The 25,830-nt window shown below is 39.3% G+C and overlaps 1 protein-coding gene across 2 annotated transcripts in view; it reads left to right on the top strand.

Moving 5' to 3' along the window:
- BEGAIN (brain enriched guanylate kinase associated) overlaps nt 1–25,830 on the top strand; it is a 157,174-nt gene that overhangs the window by 84,936 nt on the left and 46,408 nt on the right. Inside the window, exons 4-6 of one of the 2 annotated variants that reach the window (XM_086613562.1) lie at nt 8,186–8,347; nt 9,961–10,017; nt 15,739–15,805. In XM_086613562.1, the coding sequence (XP_086469688.1) occupies nt 8,186–8,347; nt 9,961–10,017; nt 15,739–15,805 (286 nt within the window). The remainder of the gene's footprint in view (nt 1–8,185; nt 8,348–9,960; nt 10,018–15,738; nt 15,806–25,830) is intronic. The other variant, XM_086613564.1, reaches the window with a different exon arrangement.

Genomic DNA, 25,830 nt, shown 5'->3' with positions numbered 1-25,830 from the left:
CAAAAATCTTACCGCGTTGCACGGACAATACTGGCATTCACTTAAGACAACTCAGCGCTGACACCTGGTCCTCTAAGGGTTTTTTGCATGTCAACATGTAACTGAATTTTCATATCTTAATCGCCTCGTATTATGGTTAATGTTGAATGCTCTTGTTGGATAGATGTGTCTGTGGTCTTCAGATACTTGTTACATAAGTCACCTCTTCTGCAATGAAAGACTGTCAGACCAACATAACTAAACATAATTCAGTTTTATTTTTAAGATAAATATCTCTTTTCTGCCTCTCACAAATAAACCAAGAACAGTTTAGATGTTTTTACCATATAATACCTTTTACCTGATCTGAATTTTTGATTATGCAAATTATGCAACAGTCAGGCACTCACATTATAAGTGAAGAAAAGCTACCTTCCAAAATCCAGCAACACTTCTGTTTCAAGGTAGCTGTATCAGCTCTCCAGGTGCTTTAAATAACCTCTAATGCTAAGGATCTGACCCACAGCACTTAAGACTTCAACTGCAAAACATCTCTTTTTTTTTTCCCCCACCTACCTTCCAAATGATTTGCTTTAATGTTTCTGCTAAAGCATCCCTCTTCTCTCATTTAAGTTCTGCCAGAATGCCTGAAACCTAAGAAAAGGATTCTGATACTTGTTTTATGTGTCCATCAGTCAGCTGGAAACTATCTGAGCTCCAGATTTATATCACCCACACATTTGTTCTGAAACATATGTGCAGGCCTTCCCTCTCACAATCCAAACCCAGCTTCAGGTTGTTTATTTTGAAAATGAGTACTGGAAAGAAAATTCAAATGGTTTAATGGTTGCGGGGAAAAAAAAACCCACAAAAACAACAAGCAAACTCTAAAAGATAACTTATCTATATATGTATCTGTGTGTATAAATATATATATATTTATAGGAAGGAAAAATCTGCATGCAATTTGAAGGGCAAACTTCTCTGAAAGTAGTGCAGAAATTTGGTGGATGTGCTGAAGTGTAAAGAAACCTGATAGATCTTGTGAAAATTTGCAGAAAAATAGGTGAGCTGAACAAAGTGCGTGTGAGCCTGAATTCATTGTAAAATGCCCATCCCTGTTTGCTGAGGCATTTGTTTGGGTCCGAATGAAGCTGCTGAATAAAGAGCACAAGAGCACTGGGACTCGTGGACTGAGCTCTGGGTCTGAGCTGCAGCAATGTAATCTATTTTGCCAATAAAACTAATTTCAAGTCTGTAGTTGGATTCTTAGAATCTGAATCTAGACTTTTTAATTTTATCCCATCCCCCTCCTAATCAGATGGAGCAAGCGCAAGGTTTGCCACAAAAACTGCAGACAAGGAAGATAATTCTGACATTACCCTTTTGAAACGGTGACCCTGAGCATGTAACACATAATCAAAACTTGATTAACATAGAAATCCAATTAGTGATTCATTAAAGATCTTTCATTAATCTAGAAAACACTTGTAAAATGCTTGAACTTCATTTCCCGACAACTACAAATCTAAAAGCATTGTTGAGGGATCTGATTCAATGACACAACTATCATCTCAGAGCTATTCCTCCCAGGCCAAGATGTGGGTGCTTTTCTTGCAGCATGTCCACCCTGGGCAGCATGCAGATCTAGCATGACCCATGCCAGAGCCACGTCCCCATGACCAGCAGCAGAGCTGTGCTGGAATTGGGTCTTGGGTAATCCAAACCACCAGCCATGGATCGGCAGGAGCTGCTGAGGCCAAAATTCCTCGGTAGTCCCAAGATCAAGTTGACAACGCAGTCCAGCTCCATTGAGTAGCATTGTGGTGGCACTGAGGGCCTGTTGGCTTCTCTGCTAGCTGTGAACATCTCCAGAGCTCTCTGTCCCAGCTCACTGCTCCCTGGGGTGTGAGCTACATGTCAGGAACAGGTCCCCCAGCGCCTTGCCTCCCACCTGGCTGACTGCCCTTGCCTCTGTGATAATAAACTCCACTTAAAGATCAGAAACAGAACCAGGGATGTGTCTGTTTGGTCTCCTTGATCCAAAGAGAACATGCCTTCACAGAGGTCCACAGCAGCCTCACGTTGTTGGGAAAGCACTTCCAGAAAAGCAAGTGCGCAAAGCTGCCCCTGTGCTCTCCGCCTGCCCACCACGTCGCTGCTCCTGGGGGTCTCGGTTGGCGCGGCATGGCCCCTCTGCCCTTCTCAGGGACCCTCTCCTGCTCCTTAGACTGCTTCACAGCAAGCACCTGTGCAGGGCTGACCGTTTTTGCTTTCCCCTAGATAAAAACCCACAGAGTGGAAGAAGAAAATATGCCTTTTGAAATTCTGTTCCGGAATATATTTTTTTTTAATTTCCCTCAGTGCTCCCAAATTCCTGATCCTATGAAGCCCTTTTTTAGAATGTGACGCATCACAGGCACGAAACAGATCTGATGAACACTTTAAAAGCATTTAGCAGTTCTTTTTTGTGGGCCTCCATGCAATCTAAGCAAACAAGAAAGGGAACGCTATTACCTCATCTCATACACACAGTACTGAGTCAGGAAGAGGGGGAGTTATCTGATGAGATGCGGTTGTCTATGTCTGAGCTACTTGACTAGATTCCCTTTGTAATTAACGGAAACGGGTACTTCCAGATTTGCGTCACCTCATCTAAAAGTAGGCTGCTAAAATAGCTCAGATTAATCCCATCCTGATAGTGCCTGCTGGTCACAACTGACTCAGAATGTCAGAGCTGACCAGCAGTATTGACATGGGCTTCTGGTCGAGTCAGTCTTGCCTTAACTCACCTCTTTGATATAACACCAGGCACATTCAGCAAACCCAGGTACAAGATTCCAAGACACAAACCCCAGTCCGGGTTAGTTCCAATGTTCCTTCTCCCGAGACAGGATGCATTTCTTTCACTGCTAATTTCTCTCTTAACATCATCAATCTTATTTTCTTTTACTCGCTCCTAGAGCTATGTGAAGGAACATAATCAGTCCATTCAGGGAGAATTTCAATAATTCAAAAAATGAGTTTGCTCCGGTTTTAAACAATATTGCAGAACCATCTACAAAACAAAGCCCTGGGGTGGCAGGTAGACATGAAAGTTCTACCAAAGCAGTTTGACTAGGGAGGCAGAGACGTGGGGTTTCTAGGATGCTCCACCAATGGGGCAGCCCCATAGACATCACCTCTCAGAGTGCACCCTCTTTGTGGGCTGTCCAAAGACATCAAGCTCTAGAAATCCTCCGACCTCCAGGCAGCTGAACAGCCCCAACTTTGCATGCCAGCACTCCTCTGTCATCAGGCCATCTGCCAGGCAGATGAGCTGGCAGAAGATCAGACAGGTACAATGAAAACCTACTTGTTTTCCAGCACTCCTTCCTCAGAATAGAGCCGTCACCACACAGCATCTTAGCTTTGCTTGAAATGCTGTGGTGGAAATATGTTCACCTGGAGCTTCTCCAGCCAGTGCTACAGACAAATCCTGCCTAATGTCTGCAGGCGGATAGACACATGTTTTTGGCCTCCAGTTGTGCTCGTTGACCTGCACACCCTTCCCTGAGGCTGAAGGTGTACGAAGTGGCACCGATGCTCAGCTTAAACTACTGGCTGGCAGGAATATTTAGAAAAAAATAAACACATCCATTTTGACCACTCACCACCCTTTGTGTACAGAGGTCTATTGGAAAGGGTGAGGTGACTTCAGGAACGCAAACATCTCTTTGCTTCAACTCTTGTGCAAGCTAGGGTAGCAAAATTTTAACGTTGGGAAAGCACCAGGAGTATTTGGTGGTACTTGAACTTGCCTGCACAGCCTTCTCATCTTTCTCCTGTAAAATAGAGCACTTTTCACTAAATTTAGAGCCTGAGTAGTGCTAACTCCCTCCTGGTAATATCTTTCCTGAACCACCGCTGATTTATTTCTGAGGATCAACTCTAGCAATGGGATACAACAGCATCTCTCTGCAGGAGCACTGCCCAAGGGAAGAGGGCTTCAAATTTCTCTGCAAGAAGAAACTCCAGAATTCAAACCTGGCAATTACTGACAGAATTACAATGTTTGTGGGCACAAATTTCTGTGCCAATATATGTTTTCATATCTATTTTATATTTTCAAAGAGTATAAACAAAGCTAATTGGTGAATATAATACTTTGGAAAGTCTGAAGACCTGTTTTTAATAACCTTTAAAGTAGCTTCTCTCAAGAGGCTTTCTTTCACCAGTCTAAATATTTAATGTTGTACTTACTGTCCTTGTTTTTAGAGAAATGCTTTAATGAAGCAAAATGGATAATGACTTGTATTGTCACAGGAGCAGGACTTTGGAGATCATTAGAAGAAAGAGAGAACCATTCATGCAGAAGGTTCTTCTCCACAGGACTTTTCATCCCTTCTTGCAATTCCTCACTCTTCCCAGCCGCCAGTATCAGGAAGTCCATGGAATATCGAATTGATGTTTTCTAAGACATAGAACTAAAAGATTCTCAAGACTAATTTTTATTTGCAAATAAGTCCTCTCATTTCTCCTGGCTGTACTTTTTCCTTTGAATTATTTTCTTAGTCTTTAAACTAAAGAAATAATATATATATACATGAAAACAAAAGTATTTGCTGAATACATATGTATTCTTTACTATATATATAATGTAGAAACATGATGAATGACTAGCCATAGAAGATAAATTATGATTTAAAATATATTGATTTACCATCATTAAAAAAATTGTGCAGTGAACGTTTCTGATTAAATGGTATGTGAGAAGCAGAAACAAAATGCAGCTAGTTTCTGGAGTTTGTTGTTTTAGAGAAAAGGAGAAATGCTAAATGGTTGACTTCATTACTTTTGACTTCTTATTTTTCCCCTCTTTTCAACCCTGTCTAAATTACCACTACCAAATTTGCAGGTGTACACAACAAAATTAAGCACTCCTTATGAAAAACCCAGGCTTCTAGAACAAAAAAAAATGCAACACAGCATAAGCAAAGGGAATTCAGGCATGGCATTATATGATACCACTGGAAGCTAACAATAAAGGAAAGGTTTTCAGAGAAAGAACATCTTTTTCATGAGAAATGAAAAAAAAAAAAAAAGAAAGAAAAAAGGAAAGCTTATAAAATACCTTGGATTTGTATAAAACAAAAATTGAGCCTCTGATACTTCTATTAGATATACTAATTTTGACACATTGCATGCTCTTCTTTCTACCATTTCTCTCACTTGCCTTTCCTTTGCTTCTTAGGTGTTTGCTCATATATAACTGAAAGCAAGAGAAAACAACAGGCTTTACTTGAAACCAGTAATGTATCTAGATAAAGCTCAATTCATGCAGAAATCAAAACCATCCTGAGAATTCTAGGAAATCTGCTCACAGTGTTACAGCTGTTAGTACCCATTCAATGGTTTCAGTCTCAGATTCAGGGAAATTTCCATATTTGTGCCAATCATACGTATAAGTTTCCTTGTCTCATTGCTTAAACTTAGCTATCTTTTCAGAATTGGCTCAGCTCAAGAAAGGTATTAAAGCAAATGGTCAAGTGCTTCCCCAATTGAGTTCTTTTCTTTCTTTCCTCTCCCAAAAGTGTCTAGAAGTTTCCTGCCATTCAGCATATACTTGTCAACAGGATTTCTTTGTTTCTAAAATTTTTAACTTTCTCTCTAATAACTTTTATATTAATAATGATTTACTCTTATGTATCTACTAGTACATGTTAAATAAATCCATCATAAACCAGGTATGATTGTTCCTGGCTAAAAATATTAAGTCCTCTTAAAAACAGGTAGCTGGTTTTGTGTGTATCAGATGAACCAAAGTACACACTGAGTAGGAGTTCTGCTAGGTTTGGGAGGGTTTCAGGATGTTATCCCATCTTTCCAGCTTGGGTGGAAACAAGTAGTGCTTTTTCGGGATTATGGTTTGCTGAATGAGAATAATTTTGATCTTTAAAGTTGCCTAACTTACGCCTTAACCACTGAGTTTTTTTTCTTATTTTTCACGAAGTTACAGCTATGCTTTACTATCCAAAGCATTATGTGGAAGAATGCATGTATGTAGACTAGTTTCAGTAAAGGTCATTAAAATAGGCTTGATTTTAATGAAATGAATAATCCCATTTTGAAAACAAAGAATTCAAGAATACAAACATTTCAAAGTGAACTTCAAGGAAAAAAAAAAGAAAGCTGAGTTTGAAGTTAAATTTGTCCTTCAAAATTTTGCTGAGCTGGGGCCCTAGCGCAAGCTTCAGACTGCCAAAACCTGCAAAATCCTCCAGACCTAAATCTCAAAGCACATTTTGGCATTTCAGACCAGCATTACCTTCCACCTGAGGATCAAGATTTACCCAGAACTCACATTTTGAAGCCCAGATTTCCCCACATAGACAGATCTAGGCACACAAATATATGCAGAAGCAACTTCATTTAAGGAGTCAGGTGCTTTGCTCCTATCTTATCTGCACATAACTAATCCCGAAGCAAGAAAGTACCTACATGAGGAAGCAGAAAACAAAGTTATTGAGGACCATTAGCTTTCCTCTTTTTCTTCTTTCGTTAAGCAGTCTCTCTAGTTTAATTTAAGCAACTAAATTATTGCATTAACTGGAGCTGCATTAAATGTCTGAATTAGAATACATTATTTTAAGAGAATATAACTACAAGTGGTAATCTAAGTATAACTGTAACCACGCAGTATGTGTAATTGAAATAGAGCACTGTGTTGGCAAAACATTAGACTGTTTGCTAGCTCTAAGCTGCATGGATCAAGGAAGCAGCAATTGTAAAGCTTTTGCATTAACTTACTGAAGCTCCTATCTGTAGAGGAGAAGGCAGTCAAACTGAAGACAGCTCAGATAAGTGTTTCTTGAAGAATGGCATGTTGTTCCCAACTCTCTTGTCTAATTAAAGACTCAAAACATTATTCTACTGAAGCTGATGGCAGTACTCACTTGACATCAAAGGAAATCAAGATTTGTCATTCTTTTATGAAAAATTACTTTTATCATATGATTAAAAACAAACAAGGTATTTCAGAATGCATCATGTCGTAGCCCTTTTGTCTCTAGGTGATGGCAGATTCCAGCTCTGTAGTGCCTCAGGTCCCACCTGAAGCCAAGAGATCAGCTCAATACTGAGGTAGCAGTATCTGAACCAAGTTACAGCCACCTCCAGAGATACCAGCTCTGACTGGATCCGTGTCCTGCTGTGCAACTGGCAAACACGCAAGACCGAGGAGCTTAAAAACTAAATAGACAAGGATAAAAGATCTCCATTGTGCAGATAAGAATTGAGGGAAGTGCAGACTGGCTCACCTGAAATCACACAGTTGTGCTCTAGTAAAGCAAGGGAAGGATTCCCCAGATTCATCGCTGCAAATCCGGAGGGACGATTTGAGTGCAGATGGCACTTTGACCTTCATGCTAAAAATTTTGCTTGCATATCCTGGCTTTATGCTATATTACATCATCTCTAAAATAAAGAGAAAACAACAAAGTGAAAAACCAGCCTTCTTTCCAAGTTCTGTACCGAGTGCTTTGTTTTGTCAAAGAGTGTAACCGAAGCTAGCTTACAACAGGTCATAAGTTCATTAGTGAAAGAACTGTGAAAAATTAGGGGTCACACCAGAGCCTGGGAAGTCTTTGCTCTCAGTTAAGTGGGGAAATGGGGAAAGAGCCATGACTTTAAAATGACTATAATATTAATTGATTACCATGCTGCAGATGAAATGCTGAATAACATCTCTAGCAATTCTATGGCCAGGGATTGGGGTGAAAATTTAATCAAATAAGACAAAATTTTCTTTCTTCACAAAATAGATTATAACTTGGATTATTGGCAAGGAAATATTTTTGCACAGTTTATTTAGAGTTGCTGCTCTATTGATATCTGCTACTTCAGTCATAGATTTTAAGATAACTCTAAATGAAAGGTCCTGTGTGAAATCAAACTCTAGACTGCATTTTGTATTTTAATGAGGATTCTTTCACAAAATATTCCATTATGGCTAATGAGATATTAGCAGTAAATGCGCTAGAAAGGACAGATGGGAAGATAGTCAACTGTCTAAATCAGAAGATTTTCAAAGTGCAGTAAACAAATTACTAAGCACACTTTTCTGGCTGAATGCCAACCTGTACTGTAGGGAATTGGCCAAAGAGTGGATCATGAAAAGCTTTTCAGGAGCAGCTAAATTCTACAGCTGTGGTCTTTGTTTTTCTAGTACTTTGCAAGAACAGAAGGGGGAATTACGAAAGCGTCTATCGTACACTACCCATAAGCTGGAAATGCTTGAAACGGAATTTGATTCTACACGTCAGTATCTCGAAATAGAATTGAGACGTGCTCAGGAGGAACTTGAAAAAGTAACTGAAAAACTGAGAAGGTTAGTAACTAACTTTTTGAAATAAACAGAGTTAGTAGGAATTTACAAGTGGCTATGTTAAAGATATATGTAAGTGAAAATATAAGCATATAGGCTCAAACATGCATCATTTATTATTTATTGATTACACACTGTTTTCACATTTAATATATGTTTCACTCACCTGAATATATATTACATACAGCATGAAGTTATTTACATGTGATATGTAAGATGTGTCTGTATTGAAAGTAAACATGCAAATAGAAATATATGTACATAGGTACATATATGACATCATTTATGTGTAAACATACATGTAGGTTAGTGCCATGTTGTTACATGTACAAAGGTTATAAACATGCTACATAAATACACTTACACCATATGTATAGAGAGAGACAGATGTTTTTAATGTGCTTGGCAGCTTGTTTTCTGTTGTTGCTCTCCCATTGCACTGATACAAGAGAACAGAATTTGGCCCTCCATCACTCAAAGCTGAGACTATGTTCAATTCAAATAGCATTATGACATTTCACATTATGCTATAGCATATCATTCACTTTTTAGTCCCAAGTAGAATGGAACGATACTGAGAACCTATTATTTAAAATTGTTGAAGCTGCACAGTGCTATTGTAAATCAGGGGCCCAGTTAATGACAAATTATAATGAGCATGCACTCCTGACATTCCTGGCACTGATTAAAATGGTCTGTAATCTAGCTTTACATTTATCAGTGATTCTTAATACCTGTTTTTTCATTTGTTTGCAAAAATTCTGAACCTATAATTATCCATTTATGCAGGAATGTATTTGCATTTCTTGTGAGGACTTTCCTAAACTGATGTAGATAATTGAATTGTTTGATTTAGTTCGTTGGACGTGTCAAAGTGAAATTCAGAATGAATCATTCCAGGGCTATACCCAAAGAAATATTTTTCATTCTTTGCAGAAGGCAAAAAGCAAACCAAATCAAACCAAAGCCAGAACCACCAACAGAGTCAACCAAAGCATTTTATGTGAATTTTAAACAGAAAGAGGCTGTAAAACCTCAAATTAGGAAACATCCTAGTGTGGTCTTGTAATTAAATGCTTCCCTAACTGAAGAAGTTTTTTAAAACAAGGCTGAAATTAGCAGGTGTCATGATGATCTTGAAATCTACACACAACAAGAACAATCAGAAGATTCTCCATATTGTTTTCTTGCCAGCGATGTTTTTCCTATTGCTTCACTTAGAGCAGAGCTATTGAAAGTAACTTCGCTCTTGGCATGGTTTTTTTTTCCAATATATTTCAGCTTTTAGGATAGGGAATGCTGATATTCTTTTCTCCTGAAACATTATTTCAGGCATGGCTGCCATAAATCCTGCATCATATTTAGCAGAGGGGCTGACCATCCCACTTCTGTTAAAACAAAGGGGCTTCCTAGTTAGTAGGAAGCCTCTTATCAACTCCATTTGGCACTGATGAGTTAAGCACCCTTCAAAACTTAGGCCAGAATGTCTGGTTTCTGCTCATGGCAAAGTCTAGCACTCTTACCAGACATCAGATTAGTAGAACTGACTTTCCAATATTCTAATGGAACGTTGTACCATATTATGAAGAAAACTTATATTAAAAATTATGTTTCAGGCAGGTGATTACTCCCCTGAAGACATATCATACTGGAAGCCCAAAATATTTAACGAGGTGAGCTTTAAAAATGTTTCTATTGAGAATAGCAAGGCGTACTGCAAGTTGAACAACTAGATTTCTCAGACTGGAGAAGGGTAATGTCTGAAACAAATCTGTCATCCAAAAGCGTGTCAGCAACATGTCACAGAGCAAAATCAGTGTAAGAAAAAACAAGGAACTAGAATTAGTTTCAATAATGTGTCTCTTGCTTTATTCACTGCACAGGGAGAGAAATTCAACCCCCCTAATAAATAAGCCCTGTGTAACAAGATCCCACTTGTATACTAGAGAACGCTTCTGTTATTAAACTTCCATTACTGTTAAGTGCAGAATTTTTCCTAAAGGCTGAATGGCCATCCTTTTCTACTTCTTCCTGAAAGTGTTTATTGTCTCAATTTATCCAGAATTACTTGTGTTGCTGCTAGGTCTGCCCTCTCTTATCCAAGCGGGGAGGTCATTTACACGGCTCGATGGTCAAGTTTTCAACCTCTCTACAAACGTTTAGAGGTTGCCTTTTCCTTTGGGCACACAGGGAGCATGATCAGGGCAGTGGTGAAGTGGGTTTGAAAATATTAACTGTAAAGCATAAGTTCAACTTTGAAAAGTCATTGAAAACAGACTGTAGATTTCACATACCTCAGAGTGATCCCCTATCTGACATGCCTGGCATGGCTTTTTTAAGTTAAAATTTAAAAGATATTCAAATACCAATCTTGGAACCAAAAATGATCTTCAAAGGTCATGCTGAGTTTCCTGCTTTAGACCCTACCCTGGGTAACAACTCAGTGAGGTCCTCATCCTGGCTTTTACCAGAGAGTAGAGTTATTTTAAAACACGAGAAATAAACCCATACAGGCATATATTTAGCACTGAGATTAGCCCTCATACATAATTGTTTCACCAAAAACAAGACATTTCACAGTCTGAAGGGTTGTTTTGAACAGGAATCCTGTAGCTGTATTAGCTTTGGAATAAATGGGGGAAAAACTCTCTTGTTTTCATAAGGAAGTTGGTGTAACTTGTGATAACAGGGAAAAGATTTTTGAACAAGAAGTTACTATTTTAACAGTCACTCTTCAAAACTAAACTGCACTCTAGGTGAAATTATCTTCTTTACAGAAAGTCATCCCAAGCCTATGTTTTACTTTAGATATATTTCATGGCCTTAAGAGGGCTTGAGGTTGAGTGGAAGCAGAGAAACAGAGGCTTTTGCAGACTTCCTCTTTAGTGGTGATCTACAGTCTTAGAAAGGAATGTGTATTCTGCTGAGTTAGAGCACAGATATGTAATGTTCAATGTGGTCAGAATACGTTTCATCAGGCCCTAATTTATAGAATCATAGAATCATAGAATGGTTAGGGTTGGAAGGGGCCTTAAAGATCATCTAGTTCCAACCCCCCTGCCATGGACACCTTCCACTAGATCAGGTTGCTCAAAGCCTCATCCAACCTAGCCTTGAACACTTCCAGGAATGGGGCAGCCACAAGTCCTCCAGGCAACCTGTTTCAGTGCCTCACCACCCTCATTGTAAAAAATTTCTTCCTTATATCTAATTTAAATCTACCCTTTTTTGGTTAAAAGCCATTGCCTCTTGTCCTATCCCTACACACCCTTGTAAAACGTCCCTCTCCAGCTTTCCTGTAAGCCCCCTTTAGGTATTGGAAGGCTGCTATAAGATCACCCTGGAGCCTTCTCTTCTCCAGGCTGAACAGCCCCAACTCTCTCAGCCTGTCTTCATAGAGAGGTGTTCCAGCCCTTGGATCATCTTCGTAGCCCTCCTCTGGACTTGCTCCAGCAGCTCTATGTCCTTCTTGTGTGGGGGACTCCAGAGCTGAATGCAGTATTCCAGGTGGGGTCTCACGAGAGCACAGTAGAGGGGCAGAATTACCTCCCTTGACCTGCTGGCCATGCTTCTTTTGATGCAGCCCAGGATACAGTTGGCTTTCTGGGCTGCAAGTGCACATTGCTGGCTCATGTTGAGCTTGGGATTGCCCCGACCCACGTGCAGGACCTTGCACTTGGCCTTGTTGAACTTCATGAGGTTCTCACAGGCCCACCTCTCCAGCCTGTCAAGGTCCCTCTGGATGGCATCCCTTCCCTCCAGCGTGTCCACAACACCACACAGCTTGGTGTCATCTGCAAACTTACTGAGGGTGCACTCGATCCCACTGTCCGTATCGTTGGCAAAGATGTTAAATAGCACCAGCCCTAATACTGACCCCGGAGGAACATCATTTGTCACTGGCCTCCACTTGGACATCAAGCCGTTGACCGCAACTCCTTGAGTGCGACCATCCAGCCAATTCCTGCATTTAATGCATGCAGATATATGCACCTGGAGGCACATACTTATCACCTAATGGTATGAACAACACAAAAAGCTATCAAAAATTATAATAAGCTATTGATTCACAGGAGTTTATTCTTAAAACAGTTTCAGAGGGTAGTGAAGCTGATCTTTACTTCACTCTTTTTGCAAAGAAACCAGATTTACAACATTAAAATGTTTCATACTTCACAAGGTTCAGGCTATCTGAGTGTATTATTTCTGCAAACAGGGTTAAATTACCATTTGCTCATTTGTCCATTTTCAAATTGGAATAACTTTCCCTACTCCTCCTTTATTTTACTTTTATTGCCCAAAAATGGATTCGATTACCTTGTTCCTCTTTTATCCGTTTTACACCTTCTTTCATATATTTCTGGGTCCATTTCTCTCCTTGCCACCCACATTTGCTGACACTTCTTTTGGCACAGTGGTTTTCTAATTTAGGTTTTATGTGTATATGTGCATGTGTATGTGCTTGTGTATGTGTGCACGTGTTTGTGCTTATTTTGACTATCTTTGCGTAATGTTCTCAATAGAAACACTTTTTGAAGCTCAGCTTCCTACTTACTGTGGATTTTTTTGTTTAGATTGGATTTGATTTTACTGGGAAGTGGTCAATTTTTTCAATGTAAACTGAATGTGTTAGAGAACTAGGATTTGTGGGCTACTTTCACCTAAACATACAACAGAGGAAAATTTGATAGGCAAAGACAAGAGAAGTTACAAGGAGAAAAGCAGATTACAATAAGCTTATATAAAACTCCTCTACAATCTACTGCATGGAATTGTTGCCAGTGAAGAAAAATCATATTAATGGTAACCAATCTTCCAGTCATCCATATCAAGAGAAAACAGTGTCAACAGAAGCTAAGGAGCAAACCCAGTGATGCATTACCACAGTCATAAGCCAGATATCCAAATATCGATTACTGCTGGTAATTCATGATCTTAAAGATGTGGAAAGGGAACATTCAATGTCTCCCTTGAGCTCTCCACATAGGTCTATGCTGCAGAACAGACTAGGATACAGAGATGCCTGAGCTAGAAAAGTCCTGAACCAATAATTTTTTCCCCTTTTTCTTTCAGGAATTTATGCAGATGCTTTTGAACCTATGCAAACTTTTAGGAGATTGCACATACTAAAAGTTTACCTGGGTTTTATACCATTTGTAGTTGAGCCATGAGCTGCCTAGGTGCAAAGCACATTTCTGTTCTGCCTTACCAGAGAAAAACTACAGATCATGACAGACAAGATAACGGTGGACCTCTGGTCTCAGCCAGCACACCCTGTCTTGTTTTTCTAAATTCTTGTTGCTTGTGCCACGGCACACAGCCTTACCAGCAAAAACTGTAACTATGTTAGTGCTGAGTAGCTGTTTGCAGGTAAAGTCAGTTTAAGCCTACTTGCTTCCTCTGATTTACCAAGATCATCTCTGCCTTCCCCTTTGCCATGACAAGCCGGGCACAGTGTACCCTAAGATTTCTCTCTGTTCCGTAGACTCTGTCTAAATAGCTGTGAAAATCCCAAGTATACCTATAGCTGCACAAATAAACATCTATACAGAGACTTCATGGCAAATGCTGCATCTAACAGGAGCATGGACAATGCAGAGATCCATAAACTTCAGTCAATCCTTCAAGTCACCTGGACTTTTAATCATAGAATCATAGAATCATAGAATCATAGAATGGTTAGGCACTGGGAGAACTGGTGACTGATGACCAAGGTTAGTAGGTTACCTAACCTACCAGACGTAGGTTAGTATAGGTCTCTCAGATTTTCAGCCCATTTGGGTCACCGCTTTAGCAAACACTTTTTACCGCAGATCCTCCTTACAGGGGGATATCTCCGCTCAGCAGCTCTGTAAAAAGTACACAGCGCTGAAACTTCCCCCAGACTCGCAATGCGTGTTTGAAACGGCTGCCCTGAGAACTCCGGGGAGTTTCACCCATGGGAATATCATTATTTAAGGGCACAGAGCAGCTGTCCTCAGCACAGACCTCCCCTCCCAGGTCCGTTCAGCAGATGGTATGGTACTACTGGGAGCTTCGCTGGGAGCTCTGCGTGCCTTGCGAGGGGCACCGCAAGCTGCTGGCCTGCCCCCAGAGGGAGAATTTTGATCATTTAAGCGGAAGGAAAATCTCCATGGCAACAGAAGCAGGGAGAGACCTGAACCATCACGTTGCTTCAATGCAAGGAAGGGGCGAGCTGGACCTCTCGATTCACAGCCATGGCATGGTTCGACTGCAGGTCTTAGTTCTGATTTCAACAGCCACTCCTAGCCATGCAATAAACCAAAGAGACTTCTTTAATCCCAGTCCCTTCTGATCATCGTGGCAGCTACACCCGGGCCCAGGCTTCTTGGAGGAACTGGCTTTCTCCTGAATGAATGTGTATTACATCTGAGTTCACTCTTATAGTGAATGCACTTGCCCATTACCTAAAATCAACTCGACACTCAAAATACTTTAACCTATTGACCTAACATTCTCAGTACAAAAATATAGATGAGTTCAGAGAAACTTCTCATGGCTAAGCTTCTAACATTTGCTTTACATTTGTTTTAAATCCTGCTGAGGTGATATGTACAAACAAGAACAAAGAGCTCCCTCCTCACCTTCTGTGAAAAGAAAGGCACAGCTACTACCAAAATAGTGATATTTTTGATACACACTGCGCAGCTTGTTCATTGCAATATCAATGTTACCATCTAAGTAACCTAAAGATGTACAGGCTGAAACTTTTCTTTGGTGTATTGCTCTGGAATAAGCCGGGAAGTCTCATGCTGTGAGTCCATTCAATCCCTCAGTCCTGATAAAAATAAATACCCATCTTTTCCAGGCTAAACTATCTAAATGTGTTTCTTGAAGAAAGGGGGTGTGTTTAGCTCTTGAGAATAGGTAATTCCTTGAACTTCTGTCAAAAGAAGGAATATTCTCTTTTAAGTCATGTGGTGATGCCCACGTGCTGCTTTTATTACAGTCATTAGATTTCTGCTGCAATTCTCCATAGTAAGAGAGCTCCATAAATCTTTTTCTGTGCTTTCTAAGCATACAGCTCAAGCTTCCTCTCTAACTTACCATTCCCGAGCCTGGTGTAAAGCTACAACCTCTTTGTGCAAGTTCCCATGCTGCGATGCAGGTCTGCACACAAGTGCAGAACGACAAACATATTTTCACTTCCAGATGGAATTTACTACTAAATATAGTAAGCAAACATGACAAAGAAGTTTTGCTTAGGAAGTAGGTGGTAATTACATTGCAAAGGCAACCACTGACTGGCAACAGGAGTGATAAAAAAATAGATTTCAAGTAGTGCAAGCCAAGGTTTTGTACTGATGTAAAAATTACAGGTAAAAAACAACATGAGAAACAATGCATTCAATTATATATCATCTTTGTTTTAGGATACAAAACAATTACCTAGCCTTACAAAGAATTAATCAGGATCTGGAGGACAAACTTTATAGAATGGTAAGTTATCATAAGTGAACTTTTTTTTGAATATTAAATGTGATTTTACGATTCTTAAGTCATAGAACAAATGTATTTGTAACTGTCACAAAAAAACCCCTCATGTTCCAAATGCAGTCTGCTTAAAAAAGATATGTGACTTTATGAGTATCATGATCTAGAACTCGAGCTGTGTACGATGGCGTAACTCCATCAATTTAAATGGAGATTGCATTGGCTGATGATCTGACTGAGTAAATTGTATCTTTAAAATAATTCTGGTTAATTTAGTTAATAACTTCATGGGGTTTAGATATTTATGTTTTCATTAAATAACAAATTTAAATAAGGTAATCCAAGGTTTTCTCATGCTTCTTAAATACTTCCACTCAGTTTTTATTAAGTGATTTAATAGAGCTTAGATGGTCTGACTTTTATATGCTGTCATAGCTATCAATCTCAATGTATTAATTTCCAATCTGCATGTGTCTGCAACCACAATGTTGATGTCACTGTCACAGGCCAATTAGTATCTGAGTGAGGAAATCACTGCATCATTTATGGGTTTCAAGTCCAGGACTAATACCACAAGACACAGAACAGTTCATTCAAAGTAGTTTGATGTTAAAAAGAAATGGCAACACCTTTAGTGCCCCGGCTCATTGCTAATTCTACTGGGACATCATACACACTGTTACAAGAACTTGTCAGAGTCCTGACATACAGCTATAAGGAAGGTAGGATAAGTCTACATTTTACACTGGTCTTATATGTAACACTTACATGAGTGGGCAGCTTGGAATGAGGGGAACAGATTATTGTGCTTTGAGAGTAAATAGGAAATATGGCAAAATACTGGAGAGACATCAGCCTTTATTAAGAAACGGGAAACAAATTTTTGAAAATGTCATTGTTCTTATCTCAGGAGTCTATTTAAACAGCTGACAATGAATAGAGTACTGATGCTTTTGTAAGTGACAACAGGGCAAAGTTACAGCTGGGTTATAGCTAATGTTTGTTCATAAATATATGTATAAACACTGTACAAGCATAAATAACACTTGATCTCATGTTACTATTTTTTTTCTCCACTCTTCCTTTGTTACATTCTTTTTCCTTTTACTCAAATCACTTCGGGATTTTGTCTTCATCTGTGGCCTAATATTTATTACATAGGCACTACAAAAGATAAATAAAGTAGAGGCATTCTGACTGGTAAATGAAATAAATATATTAGAAACGTAAAAAGAAGGACTCTAGAAAATCCATGGGGTTTTATCAGGTATTTCAGATCAAAGCAAAGAATTTTTAAATGGATGTTTCAGCATCCACTTCAAACCCTGAGCAATGATTTCAGAGCACACACAGAAAGAAAGAAGACTGATTCTATGGAGCACTGTACCTTTCTTCATCCCACTGATATGACAGTCATTGAAGGTAGCTTTAGAAGCCTGAAGGAGATCAATGAGGCTCTGTACACCACTTAACTCTAGACTGCTTTGCCTTCTGAAACACTGAAAGTGAAGACACAAAACAAAACCAAAAAAAATGTCTAATGGAAACTCTATTAAAAACAAAAAGATGAGGAAAATAGTACCATATTTGGTTTAGATAAGCCAAACCATTTGATTTTCAGGGCACTCTAGAAACCATCAATACTTCAGAGAAAGTTTGGTTAAATAACAGCTGGTCTGATTTATCAACAGCTTATGGTGGACTGGGCTCTTGGATACCTTTCTCTCCCTTTCCTGCTTAGGAGGAACAGCTGTGTTTATTTTTTTTGGTGTAATTTAGTCACTTTGTCATTCCAAAATCAAAAGCCTTTAATTTCTTTACCTTTATACAAATCCAAATACATAAACCATGTGTTTACTTTCTCCCTCTCTCCCCTATCCCATCCCACACTTATATATGTATGCACGCACACACACACATATAGACACATTCAGATTCTTACACAGGTTTTGACCATCTAGTGTGTCCGGATGCAACAAATAGGGAAAAGAAGACCCCCAGGGCAGTGGTCCCTTGCTCCCCCTGCCTGTGGGTGACCTGAGATGCTCCCAGGAGACCCCTTTCTCCCTGCCCTAACAGGTGACCCACAGCTTCCCCTCTCCCAGTGACTGACCCTAGATTGTCACCACTAATCTAGGACTCTACCTTGGCTTTCTTCTTCTAATGTTTTTGGGTATCCTGAATGGTAAAGCCTTTCATGTCTGCTATTGGTATAAGGGGTGTAAAAAATAATCATTAATTCATCAGCAGTCACAGAAAAGAAGCTGAAGTAGCAGTTATTTCTCTGCTAGGCTCTGCTTCCTTTTGAGTGCTAATCTATAAAATATTTAAAAATATTTGAAAGCACACTTCTGATCACAGCAAATGGTATCCAATTGAAACCTCTATCACGTCAGAACTCAAAATAAAAATTTAAAATATAAACCACACTGTCTTTCTTGCCTAAGAGCTAAAAAATGCAATCCTGAAATCAGTGGAGAGTTTGCTGTATTAACCTGGGCAAGACTAAACACCTGTAGAAACATATGTAGCACAGAGTGAAAAGTCTGCTGTCACTACTCATAAAAGTCTGGTGCTTACTACAGTCAGGAAGGTGTCCCTGCCCATGGCAAAGGCATTGGAACTAGATAATCTTTAAGGTCTCTTCCAAGCCTAGCCATTCTATGATGCTATGATTTAACTGGAGAAGATTTCTTTGGTCTTGTAAGCACTGGTGAAGCAAGGGAATATACAGGCTCACTTCTTAAATAATTAAGCTTCATAATTTTTTTTTCCATTAAGATGCGGTAAAAGACTAAGCAGAGTCCTTAAATTTTGCACAGTGATTCCATCACAGGGTTGTTCAATTGAAAATCTTTTTATAATATCTAGTTCCAGTTGTCAACAGTAGTCTTTCCTTTCCCTGGCACTGGTCTGACTTTCCCAAGGATGCTCTGCCATGGTCTTGCTGTTCACGAACCACAGTTATAAGTAGATTATGCAAGTCATCCCAGCCACATGTTAAGAAATCCTTTATATGATCTCAATCCAACTGTATCCCACATACAATCCTCACTGGAATTAAGCAATGTATTTTAAAACGCTTCTGAAGTTTTAAGGCTTTCAGTTGCAGTTGGTTCTGTAATTTCACCTTTAAAGCCATAAGCCAGATTTTTAATAGTATCTAACATTTGGGAAGAACTGTTAGACACCTAATAATAGCTGCTTAATAAACCTAACTGCTAATGAAAATCACACCCATTTCTCCTCTCCCATCGCATTTTGAATGTTCTTGAAAACTTGATCTCAGAAATCCAGCTGCAAAGAGGTCATGAGACCATATTATCCAAACACACCCTAAAATATGTCTTTTGTAACTAGAAAGTAACAGTTTGACAACCAGCCTGCTTGATGGTATAAGCTCACTCCTCATGCAAAGTCCTTCAAGAGGCCAGAATATTATCCTCTGCTTGGTCTAAAATGTATGCTATCTGCACCTAAGACAAAAGTACGCAGCAGCATTGGAGGCGGACAGGGAAGGTGACAGCCCTGGGGTAAGGAAGAAAGCCCTCTGATGACCAGAGGAACTAAGAGATAGATCGATGCACCCACTTTGTAAACCATTACTCCCACATACCCCTCGATTTGCTGACCCAAGGCTCCTGCCGGACCGAAACCTCTGGTTCTTCAAGTGTCATCCCCAGTCCTGTTAGGTTTGGTTACTGCTTTTAAGGAAGGAAATTGCTTTCTTCTCTCTCAGTGCCGATTCAGGACCTTTCTGAAGCACAGGCAAAAGTGAATGCCGTCAGATATCAGGGACATGACTGGACTCCTACGTTCTGCGGTGTAGGAGATGCTGGTGCTCAGCTCCACCAGCCCTGCCAGGCTACCCAGCACAGCCCCAGCCACTAAGGCTTTGGTTCCCTCCTCTGCCAAGCCAGCATCGTGCCTCTACACACAGGGCGTTATACATTTTTATCATCTGTCAAGATGAAAACTGTTACATCACATTAATCCTTGACTTTTCATCATATTAAGGCAGGCTGGGGGTGTGTGACCCAGCCATAAAGTTGGAAGAAATTATTACATAAACCAGAAGTAAAGAGGGATTTGTGTTAAGGACAATCAGGTCTGAAACGCTGCACTATTTGAGCACTGCACCGATTTTTGTCCTGTTTCTTCCTCTGCCCATGTGCCAGAGAAGGACTAAGAGGTACAGCAAATACTTTATGCTCTATGTTATAAAGAGTTATTTAACCAGCTCTTGAATGTCTGGGGCTTTCCAGTCTGCTGGCCATAATATGTACCCAAGCATCTCCAGCTGGGGAAATCCAAAGATGAATTAAATATGAGCTGAGCAGTTTTAAGCAGTGCTGTGAGACTTTGTGTCAAGGGAATGCTGTTTTAAAGGAAGCGGCTTGCTGGGGGTCAAGGCTGGGAAGATAAAGAATATGGAAAGTGGAGAGGAACTTGATGAACAATTTCAGTGAGGCATTAAAGCATCTAACTACCAGGGTGAGCCCCGTGCTTTGGAATTTAAACCAGTAACTAGATTGCATCTGAGTCTCCCATGACAGCTACCAGTCACCCTCCAATATGGTTTAAATCGTAAGTGAAAGACAAAGGCAATGGAGAAAAAGCATGTTTCTGACACAAACCTAAGGAAAGCAGAAGCCCAGCATGTTTAGGTTCTTGCATGGAGGATGGCAACTTTGACAGTAACTTTCAATGGAGTGATTTAAAGCACGTCTTTTTCATTTTCTTTCCTTTATGAAGAACAACTTGCCTCCCCCACTACTGTATGTCCCATGAAAATCAAATAGAGATGACCTAAATATACTTAAAAGGATTTGCATCCCAAAGACAAGAAAAGTTTAGAGTCAGCTCAACCTGACAGACTCATTTGCTCACATTCAGTGAAGACAGCTGTGAATTTCAGGAGAAATTTATACTGGTTGGTTAGTTAAGACAGAAGCCAGAAAAGGTCCATGTTTTGTGGACTAAAACAACTGCAAAACAACATTTCTAAGGAAGGAAATGACCATAAATGCTACAGAAACAAGTAATTTATAAAAATAGTGGTTGTGAAAATGCATTTCTAAGAGGCCTTTAGGTTTCATCTTTTTATGCTTACAGGCGTTTTGTACTAAACATTTCCATCTCTCACTAACTCTTTTCATGCTCATTTCCCAGGTCAAAAAATATTGTCAAATGGGCAATAAGACCGGACTTTTAAACCCACACACATTAACACACAGGCTCAGACTGAGTAGATCCGTCAGTTTTGCAGTCAAATAAATGAATCCTCTTGGGTATGTTGGGAACACGACTCCACATTGCACAAGCACAGAAGTGTACACAGGCTTTCAGACATTCCTCAGTCCTTTCTCTCTCTCTGAATAGAGATTAGTTTCCCATTGTTATCCCATTATCATGTGACTGGCAGGGCAATCCTTCTTTCCAAGAGACTCACCAAAAAAAAGAACAAAGAATAGTGAAAATAGAAAAAGAACAAAAATATTTCAGGGGTGTGGATGTCTTTGACCTGTGCCTTCCTTGTAAGTGCCTGATTATATGCCAAGTCACCAAAAGCAGGGAAAGGAAGAAAAAGTAAGAATAAGTCTGAAAAGGTGTCATGTAGCACGCACTTCACATCTCAGAGTCCTTCACGAAGCTGGTGTCATCTATGAACATGGAAAACAAGGCACAGACAAGTGAAGTGTCTTGGCCAAGGTCACCAGGAAGCAAGAAGCAAATATCCAAATAACTCCTAGGTCTCTTTGTTCAAATGCACTGTCTACAAAAAGGATCAAAGGACTTCCTAGATCATCTTAGATCTGGTTTATGATGTCAGATACTTATCTCTTGTTTACAAAATAAATAGCAAAGATAGGGTTTATCACAGTTTAAAAAAAAAAAAAGAAAGAGAATGAAACATATACAAACAAAGTATTGGTTCATTTAGTCTGGGTGCCTATAGGGTATTTCTGTCATTTATAATCTATTTTATTTTTAAATAAAGCAGATTACCTTTTGGAAGTAGTATAGCAGCTACAGAACTCAAAACCATGTTATTTTTTCTGTACAGGAGGGAGTGTGGAATTAATTGAGATAAGAAGACAATGACTTTTGTGGAGAGAAAATTAAAAGAGATGGAGAAAGACTGATTTGTATATTGTCTTGTTCTAATTGGATCCTTTATGCTCACAGAACAGTACTTCAGGTGTGTAGGATCATCAAAATCATAAAATCTTCAGTCATTTTGTTACCACGAGTGGCATGTACCTCCAGCGGAGTCCTCTTTGCTTGCTAGAGATGTAATATGTAATCTTTTACTTTTTTTTATTTTCCTTTTTCCCCCAGAAACAAACATTTCTTCTTTCAATGTGCTGTCACTAACACAGCCTCAGAAGATACTATTACATCGACTTCTGGGAATTAGCATCAATCAACACCATCTTTTTTCCCTCCAGCTATAATTTATTTAGCATTTTATTATCCAGCAGAGCTCTACCCTGGCAAGGCATGCCACTGATGCGAAATGTGAGAGACGATAGGTACATAGAAAGACTGTAAGCACGTTTTGTCAGCTTCATCTAAATTGCTGGCAGGAAGAGCACAGGCTGTAAAGCTGGCCAACCATCTTAGAAAGGCTTTTAATAACCTGATAGGTAAGATTTTTCTTTCAAGCATAATTGCAATGCTGGGAGACCAAGGAAGGTAATGGCGAGTAAAACCACCCCTCTGGGTTCCACGAAGATGGTCCTGCTGTCAGTGGGGTTAGGCAACGAACTGATTATGTTCAATTATAAACAGCATCTGCTGGTTTCCTAAAGAACTCATCCTAAGACAGCAGGATAAAACAGTTATAAACTCGGAAGAAAGTTTTTGCCACAGAAGATATCTAGTGCCTGGAGTAAAGTCCTGAGCGCTTGAAAAAGATGAGCAGCCAGTTAATTCATGCTTAGAGGAGTAATCAGCGTGTGCAGTGGTACTCTGTTCATCCATTTTTTATATCAAAGAGTACATCTAAGCAGAACCCAGGCCAGGAATGATCCCCGGCCTAGAGCCATGTGTGTTTGCAGTCATTGAATTTAGATAACCTATCCCTGTTTTTAACTGAAATTGCTGCTCAGATTTTCGTTCCAAAAGAGCTGGATAGGAGGTGACAGGTGCCTTTACCCTGAACTCATGTAAAACACGGGGTGTTCATTGAACCGAAAACCTCAGAAATATTTCCGGATGACACTGTGACAAGAAGACCTTTAGCAAGAGATGTAGATGTAAGCGATTTTATTATAATGTCCTTTTACACGGTGTATGCTGTGTAGGTTGGCCTTATTTCAAATAAGGAGCAACCCCCTTTTTTTTACCCCTTATCACAAGCAGGCAGTGATAAGCCCTGTGAACCGATATCCCTGCTCAGAAAGTCAGTATTCCTATTGACCTCAGTCGATGCATGCTTGCCCCACGTGAAGAAACATTAAAGATCAACACTAGTACTTTTTTGTACTGGGAAGACAATCACCATCCTGCATATGTTTTACAAATCACTTGCAAAGAAAAGCATGCCTTTACTTCACAAGCAGCACGTTGACAGCATTTCGCTAACCAGATTTCTTTCTGTGATATGTTATTAATTATACACTAGTTTTGAATTTTTTTTTTTCTGTTACTGCCATGGCATTAAATTTCAAGCCTGTGACACAGAGTAGTCGAGGAAACAAATCTTTATAAGACCTTTGCTAGTACAAGGTTGAATATGACATTAAGAGCAAATCATTTTTCAAGTGAAATGCAATAGAGCATGAGATCAAAATTCTCAGAAAAAACACTATGGCCCTGCAATGTTGTCTTTAATAACATTATACTGTTTGGAAATCAAGAAGAGAAACCAGATTGTGCTGCAGGTCATCTTTTAATCAACAACCAGTGTTGTTTATTAAAAAGGATAAATTCTATAATTTAAATCTGATGGACAAATTAATCAGGTCAGTAATTTAGACTTGAGGCAATCCATCATTCATCAGAGAAAAGATGCTGCTTATTTACATAGCTCTATTTTGCAGAATAAACCTTTAAAGTGTTATGGATACAGAAGATGTGTTGGTAGCACATCTATATATCCAGTTCCTCTGAGCTATCATAAAAAGAAGAAAATGCCAAGTTCAAACATCCCACTAAGAATTATATTCTTGCATTTTTCTTTTATCAAAAGGTCCATAGCAATCAGAGAAAAGTGTTAAAAAAGTAAACCTCTGTATACCTAAACTGTACCCTTCTCCTCTTACATCTCTTTTAGTAAAGGGGCAAAGTGGATTATGACAATTTCAGCTGACAGATAAATCCATCTCCAACTCTTAATGACTTTTCCCTCTCATTCAAGTCAGGCTTTTTAATCCTTTATGTCTTGGAATTCCCTTGATCCTGAACTTGCATCTTGGAAACAACTGACCAGGCATACACAAGCACATCAGAGTGTCTCAGTTAAGCATTTTCTCATTCTCTTCTGTGACTTCTTAGCTATGTCTTGGCTTTTTTTTCTATGTCTTCTCTCTGATAGCCTTGTTTAATTCTACATCATCAGAAGCAAGTGAACGTTCCCGAGTGATAGCACCTTCTCCTTCTCCGTAACAGCTTTTGAGAGCAATTTTCTGAAATAGCTTGCTGGTCATGTGGCATACAGATTTTACTATCTATCTGCTGTATAAATTTGCTGGTTTTTCTTGAAACTATTTCCTTCCTAGCTGTATTTTCAGTCTTGATGCCTCTATAGACTTCTCAATTACTGCAGAAGATACGTATGGAAAAATAAATCTCTTTATTTTGGAAAATGATTAATATCCCAATCATTCACAATGTGACAACAGATTTTTTCAATGAGATTAAATTAACTAAATGCGTGCTTTTGACTATTCTTCCCCCAATGTACCATAGAATAATCTGGCATGAGAAGGATTAGAAAGGACTTGATTTAATTATATGCTCTGTCTGAGCAAATACAATTCAATTAAGGAAGATGTGATTATTAAATCTAAACTGCATTAGCATGCATCGATCAGCTGTATGAGCTTTAAATTAATAAATAGTTCTTTTACAGTTACCCAACTACTAGACAGAGAATCAGAATTAAAACCTCTAATAACATTAGCCCAAGTCTCTCAATGCAGTTTTTAAAACCTAATTTACTGAATGAATCTTTATGCACCAGCTGTAGAAATATTAACGAAGTTTGTTCCAATGCTGGCTGATGTTAAAGTAGTAATGGATTCTGTTTTGTCACAAAATGTAGTTTTCTGTGTTGCAAGACTAATTGAAGAGAGCACAATACAGTACACTTTTGTCTCAAATTACCTGATTCTTTTATTTTAGCAATTTTTTCTTTCAAATTTCTAGTGTGGATACAGAGAGATATCAAAAAATGCAGTGCATATACAGACAAAAGACATCAAATGAAGGAAAACTTTAATTCCTATGCAAGATGCCAGGGAAGCAGATTAAAGGCCATCAGAGATGTCTAAGTTATCAATTATTAAATCTACCTTATCAAGATAGATTTAATTCCTTCTAATAGGGTGCAACCATTAAATACTCAACCCAAGATGCTAATGAGAGGTGTCTCAATGAGGAATTCAGTTTTGTTAAATCTCCAAAAACAGTCTAGAAAGAAAATGTAGGGAGTGCAAAATATGGCCATGTCCACCTGCTGCACTAAGATTTCCCACATGTAAAGCTCAAGACATCTGGCTTTACAGGGCTGACATGAGGAGGAAACTGAGAGCAAAACCCTCCCCTGGAGCCACCCCAGGAGCGGTGACACCTCTGTCCTTGGCCAGAGTCCTGGGACAAGCCCATCCCTCAAGCAGGAGAGACCCCTGTGCTGGGTACTGCCACCAGGTCACAGGAAGCAGAACTTTTTCTCCTCAGGCTGAATGTCTCCACTCTACCACTTCTTTTTTTTTCCCCAGTTACATATTTCTTCCTAGAATGCACTGGGGAGGGAAGTAGTCCGTAGGAAGGAAAAGTGCCGACAGCTCTGCGTGACACCCTGC

Source organism: Tauraco erythrolophus, chromosome 6 (assembly GCF_009769465.1).
Source record: "Tauraco erythrolophus isolate bTauEry1 chromosome 6, bTauEry1.pri, whole genome shotgun sequence".
Taxonomy (NCBI): domain Eukaryota; kingdom Metazoa; phylum Chordata; class Aves; order Musophagiformes; family Musophagidae; genus Tauraco; species Tauraco erythrolophus.
Note: the sequence above shows the minus strand (reverse complement) of the source record. Positions and strands in the feature narration are given on the sequence as shown.